Source organism: Bos mutus, chromosome 19 (assembly GCF_027580195.1).
Source record: "Bos mutus isolate GX-2022 chromosome 19, NWIPB_WYAK_1.1, whole genome shotgun sequence".
NCBI classification, from domain to species: domain Eukaryota; kingdom Metazoa; phylum Chordata; class Mammalia; order Artiodactyla; family Bovidae; genus Bos; species Bos mutus.
The window spans coordinates 8,621,519-8,633,746 of NC_091635.1; the positions used below are offsets into that span (position 1 = coordinate 8,621,519).

The following is a 12,228-nucleotide window of genomic DNA, read 5'->3' on the forward strand; positions in this document are numbered from 1 at the left end:
TTATCACTTTTCATCAGTGTCACATGGGTGCCCATGGAAGGATGCTCCCATCTCTGCTGTGTGAGGCCAGCGGTAGTCAAAGTTCCTCAGAACAACAGTTCTAGTAGGAGAGAGGGAGGGAGTGATGAGGAATTGGCTCATGCAGTTACCATCTGCCTTCTGCAAGTTGGACACCTAGGGAGGCCACTGGTGGATTCAGTCTAAGTCTGAGGACTGAGAACCCAGGGGAGGCAATGCTAGTCCTGGGGCAGGAGGAGACCAGGGCTGCAGCTCAGGCAGTCGGGCAGAGAGAGAATTCTCCTTCCCTCTGCCTTTTGTTCTGTTCAGGCCCTCTCGGGACTGGAGGATGCCCGCCCGCACTGGGAGATGATCTGCTTCTCCCAGACCACCAGGCACATGTTCATCTCATCCAGAAACACCCTCACAGACAAGGCCAGAAATAGTGTTTAGCCAAATATCTGGGCACCCTGGGATCCGATTAAAAATGACACATACAGTCAACCATAGTGGTCTCTGTTATGACTGGGGTGGGGCCAGGGGCTTTGTAGGAGTTTTGACAGCTTCAGGGCTTCTGACCCTCACTTCCCTCATCTATGAAATGGGGTGGTGGCACCTGCCTCATGGGCCTGTCACACTGAGTGAGTAGGAGAATGGACCTAAAGCCCATGGTTGTCATGGAGCCTTGGTGCTGGAAGTGGCTGTGGGAGCCCAGTGTCCACCTGGCCCTCCTTCAAGGACCCTCCAGTCCTCATCTCCTCAAAGCCTTACCAGTCACCCTAGCTCCCAGTGCTCACCACTCTCGGGAACTGCAAGTCAAGTGCGTCTCTTGCAGTGTTGTTTACATGGGGAGTGTGTGTGTGTGTGTGTGTGTGTCTGTGTCTGTGTCTGTCTTAGTCATTCAGTTGTGTCTGACTCTTTGCGACCTCATGGACTGCTTGCCAGGCTCTTCCGTCCATGGGATTCTTCAGACAAGAATACTGGAGTGGGTTGCCATTCCTTTCTCCAGGGGATCTTCCCAACCCAGGGATTAAACCCAGGTCTCCCACATTGCAGGCAGATTCTTTACCATCTGAGCCACCAGGGAAGCCCATTTACATGGTAGGTGAGTTCAGCTCAACCTGGGGCCGTCTTGGGGTCTTCCCCAGCCTTGAAGGAGGCCAGGGCTTAGTGGCAGGTATTTGCCAACACCAGGCCCTGAAAGACAGCCCTCTTCCCATCTTGTTGTCAGCTGTTGAGTCATCCTGCAGACCTGACGACTGTCTGCGTCCCTGGGGCTGGACAGGAAGACCAAGCCTGCAGGCTGCCCTGCTCAGGGCTCTGGAAACTTTCAAAACAAAGCTGACTGCATTCACTCCTGGTCGGTCATAGTTTAGAAGTGGGCTTGTGCAGTAAGTGATGAATGAATGAATGAGTCTCTCTGGCAGACTGCAGGGGAGGAGCTGGCATGTCTGACTCTAGCAATCTGGGTGCGTGTCAGACGGTGGAGGCTGCAGGCAGGTGTCCGGGTCCAGCCTGGGCCCGTCCTGGGCTGCAGGTTCTTCTCCAGCGTGTGTTGTTGTCCGCGGGGAAGGCTTCTGCTGGGCTTGCCCTGGTCGCCCAGACAGCAGACCCCAGGGCACCATGACCTTGGCAGCAGTAGGACAGCCACCTGCCTCCTCGTCTTAGAGACCTCTCGAGTTTGGTCGGCTTAGCACCTCAGCAAATCTGCTCGAGTTGGGACTTGCCTGCCTTGAGCCTCCCCAGGGATCAAGCGCTGGGCCGAGGAGCGTGTGCAGGGAGGCAGGAGGCCGACTTCACCCGGAGCTCTGTTCTGGCTCCCTCCTGGGGGGCGGGGAGGGACAAGAACAGCTCGCCCCCCACTCTGCCCAGTCCAGCCCGGCTTACCTCGTGTTGCAGACCCAGGACAGGGAAACCCCAGTTCCCAACAAGGTAGACGCAGGTTGCACCGGAGCCGGCGTGTGCCTGACCCGTGCCAGCACCTGTTCATCCTGCAGACAGTCCTGGCAGCCGGCACCCTGGAGCCCAGCCCAGGTTTTGGAGTTCGATGGACTTCACTTTGTTCTGGGCTCAATTCCTCATAGCTGTGTAGCCTCAGACAAGTGACGCAACCCCACTGAGACTTGGTTATCTCGTCTGCAAAATGGGGTAATAAGGGTCGGGTGGGAAAATGTGCATCAAGGGTTTGACCCAGTGCCTGGTCCGCATCCAGACGGTGGAAGCTATTCCTGCAGGTGGCCGCTGGGGCCAGGTGTTACCTGGGAGGACCTCTGGCCCCACAAGGAGTGGGTTTCTGGTTCTGAACCCCCTGACAGGAGCCAAGGTGAGGATATGCCCAGTGTTAACCTTCCTCTGGTGGCCTTGGGTGACCTTTGCCCTCTGCCCCTGTCTTTAGGAGTCACACGGACCTCCAGCGGCCGTCTCCGGAAGCTTGGTGACCCAACTGGCCCGGGTAAGTGGCTAGTTCAGCCTTGGCCCACTTGGTTCCTCTGGGGTCAGGAGTTACTGCTCACGGGCTCTGAAGAGACTCTGCCAACCATGACCCGGCCTGGGCCAAGGGGTGGGGATGGAGGGGGTGGAGGGGGTACGGGCCTCCACCTCTCAACCTTGGTGCCCCCGCCGAGTCTGTGTGACTTCTCCCCTCTGGGTGTCTCTGGCCTCCCAGACCTGAGCCCTGGTGTAGTCATCACAGGAACTGACCATACATCTTTGTGGTCACGTCCACTGGCCGGGCCCAGGGGCTGAGCTCCATTCATGGCCTCTTGTCAGAGGACACTGGGGCCCAGGGATGAAGGGACTTGCCCCCCTTGGAGATGACAGGGGTGTGCTGGGGACCTGCTGGGTGCCAGACCCAGGTTGGACGGGCAGAGGGAGAAGGAGGGGTTGTCCCACCGAAGCCCACCCCCCCCGAGCCCACGCCCCCACCTTCTTGATCACAGAATTTTTTGTGTTGGTGGAAATATTTTATATCTGCATCATCCAGGACCGTGGCCACTGGCCACACGTGACTGTGGAGCACCTGAACTGTACGTTGTCTGTTTTATTCATTCATCTGCATAGAATTTAACTAATTTTATTTTGTATTAATTCCCACTTCGTATCGTCATGTGGCTGGTGGCTATGAAATTAGACAATTCCAGACCAGGCCGGCTCTTTGGGACCCCAGAATTCTGAACCCAGATGTTCCTGGGCCCACTTCAGGGGCTAGCCCAACCTCTCCCCAAGTCCGCCCTCTGGAGGTGACCCCTGCCAGTGGGCTGGGTACCGCTAGGCTTGAGTGGTGGCCGAGGATGGATCTTTGCAGGGAGTGGGGTCAGGGGTGGGACTTGAGGTGCCAAGGGACGTGCAGGCTGGCCTCCACACGAGTGTGTGGGAGGGACAGGAAGGGTGACGCAGGCAGGAGGCCTCTGGTCGGGGAATGAATCACGTCCGCAGTTAAGGGGAGGCTCCGCCCCCTGCAGACATGGGCCGCTAACCCCTGGGCTGCCCAGATGCCGCTCTGTTCCTGGGACCTTTCTTGGAGCTCTTCGCCTCTGCCGCCGTCTGCCTCTCCATCTCCCTTCGTCTCAGAGCTGGAGGAGGCCCATGCGCTCCAGGAGCGAGGTCTCCGCAGGCTAGCTCCCTGGGCTGGGTGGACACAGTCTGCTCCTGGCTCTTACTTCCCTGTGCCCAAGGCGGCCAGTTCTGTGCCATCAGCACTTGGCAGCCATGACCGCAGCTCCACTTGGAAGCCTAAGGCATAATTTGCCCAAGCCCGAAGCTGCAAGCCGTGATCTGGGTTTCACACGGAGCCGCCTGCTGACACACGGAATCCTGTCTCTGGGGGCCTCTGCGGGCTCCGGCCCAGACACCCTTCCCTCATCTTCCCTGCTCTTGGCTCCAGTCCCAGCCCCCCTGCGGCTAAGACCTGGGTCTAGGCGGGGTTCTCTCCTGGACCCCCAGCCTCTCAACACCCCAGTCCAGCTGACCTCACAAGAACCCCCATTTGGAGCTTGCCACCCCCTCCTCTCCTCTGTCCCTCCCTCTGCCTGATCCCCTGTGTCTGGACCCCACACCCATCTCCTCCCCAGAAGGCCAAGGGCCTTCTTTGTGATGCCCCTTTATTTTAGGTTTTCACGAGACGGGTAGGGATGGCTGTTTCTGGCATGAGCCACATAGCCCATCAGCTTAGACTACCCACGGGTAACTGTATGGCCAGCTCACTCACTTTATGTCCTTTTTGTAAAAAAAAATAGAATAGTTGGACATATTAAAAAATGTGAAGGGGACTTCCCTCGTGGTCCAGTGTTTAAGACTCCATACTCCCAACTCGGGGGGCCTGGGTTCGGTCCCTGGTCAGGGAACTAGACCCCACATGCCATAGTATGTGCCAGAGACACAGACCTGGCACAGCCAAATAAATAAATACGTGATAAATATGGTTTTTAAAATGTGAAGAATATAATGACACCTGTACACCCAGATCCCGCTTAAGAAATAAAGTGTTACAGGTGCAGCCCCAGCGCTTGGGTGACCCTCGTCCCCAGTGAGGTGAGCACCCACCTGAATTCAGAATGGCTTGCTGCCGGGTGTGTCTGTACCGTGTGCTGCGTCTGCAGCCGACGCTCCGTCTGCTCCTGACACTGGCAGCGTCGAATCACGGGTGCGAGGGGCGCTGGCTGCTGCCTTTTGCTTTTTCACGAGATGGGACGACCTTGAGGTTTGCCCACTTACCCACAGAGCTCTGTGTAGCTCTTGTGCTGTGCTGTGCGTAGTCGCTCAGTCGTGTCCGACTCTTTGCGACCCCACGGACTATAGCCCGCCAGGCTCCTCTGTCCATGGCGATTCTCCAGGCAAGAATACTGGAGTCGGCTGCCATGTCCTCCTTCAGGGAATCTTCCCAACCCAGGGATCGGACCCAGGTCTCCCACATTGCGGGCAGATTCTTTACTGTTTGAGCCACCATGGAAGCCCAAGAATACTGGAGTGGGTGGCCTATCCCTTCTCCAGGGGATCTTCCCGACCTAGGAATCAAACCGGGGTCTCCTGCATTACAGGTGGGTTCTTTACCAGCTGAGCTACCAGTGTATCTCTTAAGTTTGTTTATTTGACCGCGGGTGGGTAGTGCCCCCGTGTGGGGAGGGCGAGTTTTCTACCCCTTGGCCAGATACTAGGGGTCCATGGAAGGTTTCTTCTGTTGCAGACACCGCTGGACACATTCTCCTGGGTCCCACGCATGTGTGTTCCCCTGGGCAAGTCGCCTGGGCTCTGGGGATGCTTGCCCTGGGTCCTTGCAAGTGGCTTCCACTCTGCTCTCCCTTTCTGTGCCCTGAGTAGCCACCCTGAGCGGCCGCCTCCCAGACCTGCCGAACTTTGCCCCGATTCCCACGGTACCCACGGCATTTCCCTTCTGTCTGTTTCCTCACCTCCATTGCCCGGCCCATGCTGGTCTGTCCCCTGGCTGGGATCCCTGGGGCCTTCTCCTTCTGCCCTGACATCTGGTGTGTGGCTGGGTCCTGCTTTTCCTCCTTCAAGTGCTGCTGGGGGTGGTGGCCTCGTCCCCTGACCCGCCCTCGTCCCTTCTGTCGTGGGTTCAACAGTGCCAACCACCCCCGATTCATATTCACTTAGAACCTCAGAAAGCGACTTTATTTGGACATAGGGCTTTTAGAGGTTCAGGGCCTAGAGATGGGGTAATAGAGGAGTAGGGTGGCCCTAAATCCAATGACTGGGCTCCTTATAAGAAGAGAGACACAGACGCACAGGAAGGAGGCCACATGAAGACAGAGGCAGAGATGGGAGCTTTGCGGTCACACGCCATGGGATGTCTGGGGCCACGGGAAGACGGACGAGGGAAGAATTTTTTCCCAGAGCCCCTGGAGGGATCACGGCCCTGCTGACACCTTGTTTGGCCTTCTGTCTCTAGAACTGTGAGAGAATTAATTTCTGCTATTTTTAAGCCACCCGGTATGTGGTGATTCGTTAAAGCGGCTGCAGGAAGCTAGCGCCCCTTCCCTCCGAGATCGAGAGTGGTCTCCACCCACCCACGCAAGGCACTCTCTAAAATGCCACTGTCTGGGCTGTGTCTCTGTCCTTATAGGGGGTGCCCAGCGTGAGCTCCCGGCTGGTGTCCCTGCGGCCCCCTCCCCGCCCCGGCTCACACACCCCTTCCTGCGGGGAAGGGCCCCGCCCCTGTCACTCAGCTGCACTGCCTGCCTGCTATCCCCCCACGCCACCCCCACCATGGACAGTATGGGGGTGTATGGCTCATTGCCCACCCTTTCTCCAGGGCAGTACAGAAGGCCCCCCTCCCCGTCACCAAGGGAGGGGGCGTGTCCTTTGCAGGCGGCGGCGGGGGGGCTGGTCCAGGAAGAGACCTGGCCAGAGTCTTGGCCACTTTTCACCAGACACCTGGGCCCCCACAGGGATCCCCAGCTGCTGTCCCCCGCCCCCTTTGCTGACACCCTCTCCTTCATTTCTCATGTCTCAGCCTCGCCATCCACCTGGGCACGCGAGCAAACGTCTCAGTGTCGTCCTTGACCTCCGTGTCTCAGTTAGGCCTCCATGTCTCCCCTTATCCCCACCCTTTCTCCCCACCCTTTCTCTCCTCCCTGTCTGGTCCGCATCCGGGGGGCTTTACTAAGTTCCACCTGTGTGCCGGGGCTTGCGCAATGGGCTCCACGCACGGGATTCCTTAAAACAGATCTGGGCCTGGTCCTCTGACTGAGAGAACCTTAGTTTCCCTTGTCCCCACAGAGTAAAGGTGCGTGTGTGCTAAGTCGCTTCAGTCGTATCTGATTCTTTGTGACCCCATGGACTGTAGCCCGCCAGGTTCCTCTGTCCACGGGATTCTTCAGGCATGAACCCTGGAGTGGGTTGCCATGCCCTCCTGCAGGGGATCTTTCCGACCCAGGGATCAAACCCGCGTCTCTCACATCTCCAGCGTTGGCAGGGAGGTTCTTTACCACTAGCACCGCCTGGTAAACCTAGCCTAATGCCCCCAGTCCTGCTGGCCTCCCCCCTGTCCAGCCTCTCCCCTCCCTACCCTGAGGGGTCACAGCTCTGGAAGCTATCTCTTTCTAGGGTGATTTGGTCATTTGACCCAGCCTGTCCATCCTGTTAGCAGGTGGGCAGCAGGCATTGCTCTGTCCTCCCATCCCATAGGGCTGGGTGCTCTTACAGCACTTGGCAGGCAGGCAGTAAATGTTGCCGAATTGAACTTGATAGGAGAAGCTGGGTGGGGGGTGGGGGAGTGTGATTGGCCAAAAAAACATATTTAAAATAGAAACATCAGGCTTCTTTTACCTTGGCTGAGAAGTAGCTTTTCTCTTTGTTTGCTTATGGGGGAGAGGCTTATGGAAAATGCCAGGTCTCCAGAGAGGCGACAGAGGAGAGGCAGACCCTGCCCGACAGGGCAGCCTGTAGGCACAGTAGCTATTTTCATTTAAAGCATTTATTTAACACAAATTAAAAACTCAGTTCCTCAGTAGCATGGGCCACGCTGTAGGCCCTCGTCAGCCACACGTGGCTGCCATATTGAACGCGACAGAGACCGTGGCATCTACATCAGCACAGAAAGTTCTCTGGGGTAGGGCTGGTCTGGATTAATCTACACACCCGATCCTCAAATCCCTTGTTCCTCCTGGGAGCCTTTATTGGGTGCCATGAGCAGGCAGAATGTTGGGATTTCCAGCGGGAAGTGAAAGACACCAGGCCTTTGGGGGAGTTTTGGTGTGTTCTGCAGACGTAGGGGCCTTGGGACAGATTCTCCTGAGGACTCTAGTCCCCACGCTCTTGGATTCCCCCTTGCTCTGCACAGGGAGCTGGGGGCCTTCAGGAATACAGCGCCAGCTCCCGGCTCCAGCAGGATGGGATGGATGGCTGAGCGCGAGGGCTGTTAGTGGTGGAATTTGGCCCCGTCTGGGCCGTCTCTCTCCCTTGTCTAGATTTCCTTCCACGCTGACCTGGAAGAACTCCCAAAGCAACAGGCCAGCCCAGGCTGTTTGCACCAGTAAACCCTGCAGCAGTCCCCAGGGCAGAGAGTAGCTGGATCGTATTTATTTAGGAACGGCCGAAACTTGAGGCACCATAAAAAGTGGAGAGAAGATTCCGGAGAGGAATGCGGCCGGCCCCAGGCCCGGAATTCATCGTCTTGCTCTGGGAGGCTGCAGGCGGCCAGACTGGGGCCGGCCCTGGAGGGTCTCGGCCGGCTGCCCACTCTGCTGGCAGGTACAGTAGCCATGACTGCAGGACGGTCAGTGGGAGGGGGCCGGAGGGATGGAGCTTCTTTATTTTTAACTAAGGAAAGCGCACTTCAGTGGTTGAATCGAAGGATGAGCAGGAAATGAAGGGAAAAGTCTGTTTTTAAAGTGAGCGGTTGGTATCCCCCACTTTGTTGGTGTTTAGTCGCTTAGTCGTGTCCAACCCTTTTGCGACCCCATGGATTGCAGCCCACCAGGATCCTCTGTCCCTGGGATCTCCCAGGCAAGAATACTAGAGTGGGTTGCCATTTCCTTCTCTAGGGCACTTCCCGACCCAGGGATCGAACCCGCGTCTCCTGCACTGGCAGGCCGTTTCTTTGCCACTGAGGCAGCAGGGAAGCCCTGCGTCTCCCATAGGTAGGAGGCAATTATGGAGGATTCTCGAAGAAGGTACCTGCTTGAGGGGTGGGAGAGGTGAGAGGTGGCAGGAAATCTGAGCCCAGAGCCTCAGAGAGTGTCCTTTCAGCTAGAATCCTCTCCTCCCACCTCCTCACAGGCCCCTCCCCAGAATGGGCCCCAGGAACAAGAATGTGCCCGTCTTGTGGACCCCCTTCCTGAGGCCCCTGCTGCCCGTGTCAGAGTTACCTGGAGCGCCTGCCCCCTTTTCACGGCTGGGTCAGCCCAGGCCTCCTGGACTGTGTTGGGAGTTCAGGGCTCACTGGGATCGCCTCTTACTCCTGTGTCCCCTCCAGCTGGGTGCGGGGGCTTCGTGGAAGGGGACTTAGTGTTGTCTTCACAGATAAAACAGGCCTCACTCTTCCTCTTTACCTGCCCTGGGCCCCTCTCCGATGATGGTGACATCAAAAAGAAGGTGGCAGGGAGTATGCAGGTCACAGGGGCAGGTCTGTGGAGGTCAAGGGTAGAGATACTGCCTTTAGAACTGTCTGGAAGGGGCTGCTGGGCAACCCCATCCGGGCAGGCACAGGTGGCTGGGAGCAGGGACTCATTGACTGGCATAGGGGAGGTCCCCAAAGTTGTGGCCTGGGGTTGGGGGGGCGCCCTCCCTCCCCGGGACAGCAGGCGTCAGTTGATTTGGAGAAGTGCTGGTTTCAAACGCTGACCCCCTCACTGGGACTGCTCACTGGTTTACTGCGCTCATGTGCTTGGTGAATCTAAGACCAGGACAAAGTTTTTCAGAACCACAGAGCTCCCTCCGTGTTCTGCTGGAGGGAGGAGTCATTTGGGGAGCCCTGACCTGGCCAGTCGCCCCGAGTGGCCGATGCTGGGAACGAGGCCAGGACTCAGTAAACAGTGGGGGTCGGCTGCCCCTTCTCCCCTGCCTGGCCTCACGCTGCCTCTGCGCCCGGCCTCTGCACGGCTCGTAACTAACACAGCCCTGTCGGAGCCAATCGGTGCGGCCAGGTTTTCGGTTTCAAATCATCCCCTGCTTGGGCCAGCATGCTTGGAGTTTTAGGCATGACTGGGGACTGGACGTTGAGCCAGATTATGCCGGGGCGGGGAGTGGGGCGGGAAGCGAGGGTCAAAGCTGCGCTCAGCAGCTGCACTGACCGCAGCAGCAAAATCTACGGCGTGTGCAACTGACGCCTGCAGGAAGTGGCCAGGTTTCCCGAGGCCATGACTGCGCTCCTCGTCCTGGCCCAGCCATCTGCCCACCACCCCCGCCAGCTGGCAAACTCGGGGAGATAGTGAAGGACAGAGGAGACCCCATGGACTGGTCTGCCGCCTCGTGGGGCTTCCTGGCCCTGCTCGCTGCAGTGGGGATTGGAGTCACACAGCCCCCTGTCTTAAAGGGGTTTCTTTTTAAATCCGTTTTCTGTAGTTCCTAAGTGTAATGAGCATATAGTACATGTATAATCAGAAAAAAACAAAAACAGTTTTTTTCAGAATCGGAAAAGAGGTGAAGTAAGCGCATCTAAAAACCCTGCATGATTCCCATTGTTCTAGCTCGGTTGTCGGTGGTTGGTTTATTGTAATGCGTTAGAATGAAATACATTCACCAGAGAGCATTGCCCAGGGAGCCATGGCTCTTTTGTCCGTCTGTGGTACTTGTTTGAATCTCCTGTGGCTGCTGTAAATAACAAATTACCAGTAACTTGGGGGGCTGAAACCAGCAGAAATGTCTTCTCTCATAGTTCTGGAAGCCGGAAGCCTGAAACCCAGGTCTCAGCAAGGCCCAGGTCCCTCCAAAGACTCCAGGGGAGAAGCTGTTTTTGTCTCTTCCAGCTTCTGGGGCTGCCGGCCTTTCTTGGCTTGTGGCTGCATCCCTCTGGTTTTCAAGGCCACCATCTCTGCATCTCTGATTGCTCTGTTTGAGCATCCCCTTCTGTGTGTGTGTGAGATCTCCCTCTGTCCCCTTCTTAAATACACATGATGGCATTTAGGACACCCCTCCCTCCCCACCAGTGATTCAGAATAGTCTCCCATCTCAAGTTTAGTTCAGTTCAGTCGCTCAGTCGTGTCTGACTCTTTGCAACCCCATGAATCACAGCACGCCAGGCCTCCCTGTCCATCACCAACTCCCGGAGTTCACTCAGACTCACGTCCATCGAGTCGGTGATGCCATCCAGCCATCTCATCCTCTGTTGTTCCCTTCTCCTCCTGCCCCCAATCCCTCCCAGCATCAGAGTCTTTTCCAATGAGTCAACTCTTTGCATGAGGTGGCCAAAGAGTTTCAGCTTTAGCATCATTCCTTCCAAAGAAATCCCAGGGCTGATCTCCTTCAGAATGGACTGGTTGGATCTCCTTGCAGTCCAAGGGACTCTCAAGAGTCTTCTCCAACACCACAGTTCAAAAGCATCAATTCTTCGGCGCTCAGCTTTCTTCACAGTCCATACATGACCACTCTCACATCCATACATGACCACTGGAAAAACCATAGCCTTGACTAGACGGACCTTTGTTGGCAAAGTAATGTCTCCCCCCATCTCAAGATCCTTCACTTAATTGGACCTGCAATGACTCTATGCTAACAAGTTCCCATGTACAGGTTCAGGGGATTAGGTTATGAGATCTTGTCGGGGGGGGGGAGCATTATTCAGCCTACAGGGTGCCCCAAAGCTGCCCGAAACACCTCTCCTCACTGTGCAGGTGGCCGGCTTTGGAGCTGTCCTCCAGACTCTGCTGGGAGCTGCGATTCGGTGTCTCCCAGAAGGTGTCGGCCCCCACTCCCACCCCCAAGAAAATGCCCTTGCCACTTTGTTGTTCTTGCTGTTAGACTCTTTGTGACCCCATGGACTACAGCACACCAGGCTCCTCTGCCCTTCACTGTCTCCCCGAGTTTGCTCAAATTCATGTCCATTGAGTCGGTGATGCCATCGTACCGTCTCATCTTCTATTGCCCTCTTCTCCTTCCCTCGATACTTTGGAAACTGCATTTGGAGTCCTGCCCTGGGCAGAGGGAGCCATCCGACAGAGAATGGTGTGTGGCCCTCTTCCGGTGACACATTGCCCGTGTGGCCGTGGGGCAGAGACCTCAAGCTGAGAGACCACCTGGGGAGGCGCCAGCAGATAATCAGACCGAGTGCATCATTTTACTGTGGGGACCACAGCAAGCCAAAAAAAGGCAGTTTCATCTAAAGAGGGAAGCACTCTTCAAACCCGCCCCGTGAGGGCTCATTCCGTGTGGCTGTATGCCCTCCCTTTTCCAAGAGGAAAATCTGCAGTTCTTGGTGAAATTGCCCAAGTGTTCAACATTGGCACAGATACAACAATTTCTTTAGGCAGGGTCAGGCAGGCAAACAGAGCCTGTTTCTGTGTTCCTTGAGTGGAGGGCTGCTAGTTTGAACCCTTGAAGTGAATGAAACTTAAAGAGCAGAGGAGATGCCACCAGCCCCAGTGCCCCACCCCACCAACCCCCAGCCCTCACTCTGACCACGTGCTGCCCTTCCCCCCACTGCCCCTGAGTTGCCAGGTGAGCAGCCCTCTAGACCCGAGCAACAGCTGAGCCCCCAGCCAGGCCAGGCCCCTGTCCCCTCCTCCCAGAGAGGCGCTGAGTCTGGGGAATCTGTGGTGAGGAACTGCGCGCCCTCCC

At 56.7% G+C, this 12,228-nt stretch overlaps 1 protein-coding gene across 2 annotated transcripts in view; it reads left to right on the top strand.

The window, feature by feature from the left end:
* The window catches only part of SEPTIN9 (septin 9), a 179,179-nt gene that overhangs the window by 17,813 nt on the left and 149,138 nt on the right, over window positions 1–12,228 (top strand). The window contains exon 2 of one of the 2 annotated variants that reach the window (XM_070389144.1): window positions 2,393–2,449. The exons of the other annotated variant lie outside the window; for it this stretch is intronic. Coding sequence (XP_070245245.1) covers window positions 2,393–2,449 — 57 coding nt within the window. The remainder of the gene's footprint in view (window positions 1–2,392; window positions 2,450–12,228) is intronic. 2 annotated transcript variants of the gene reach the window in all.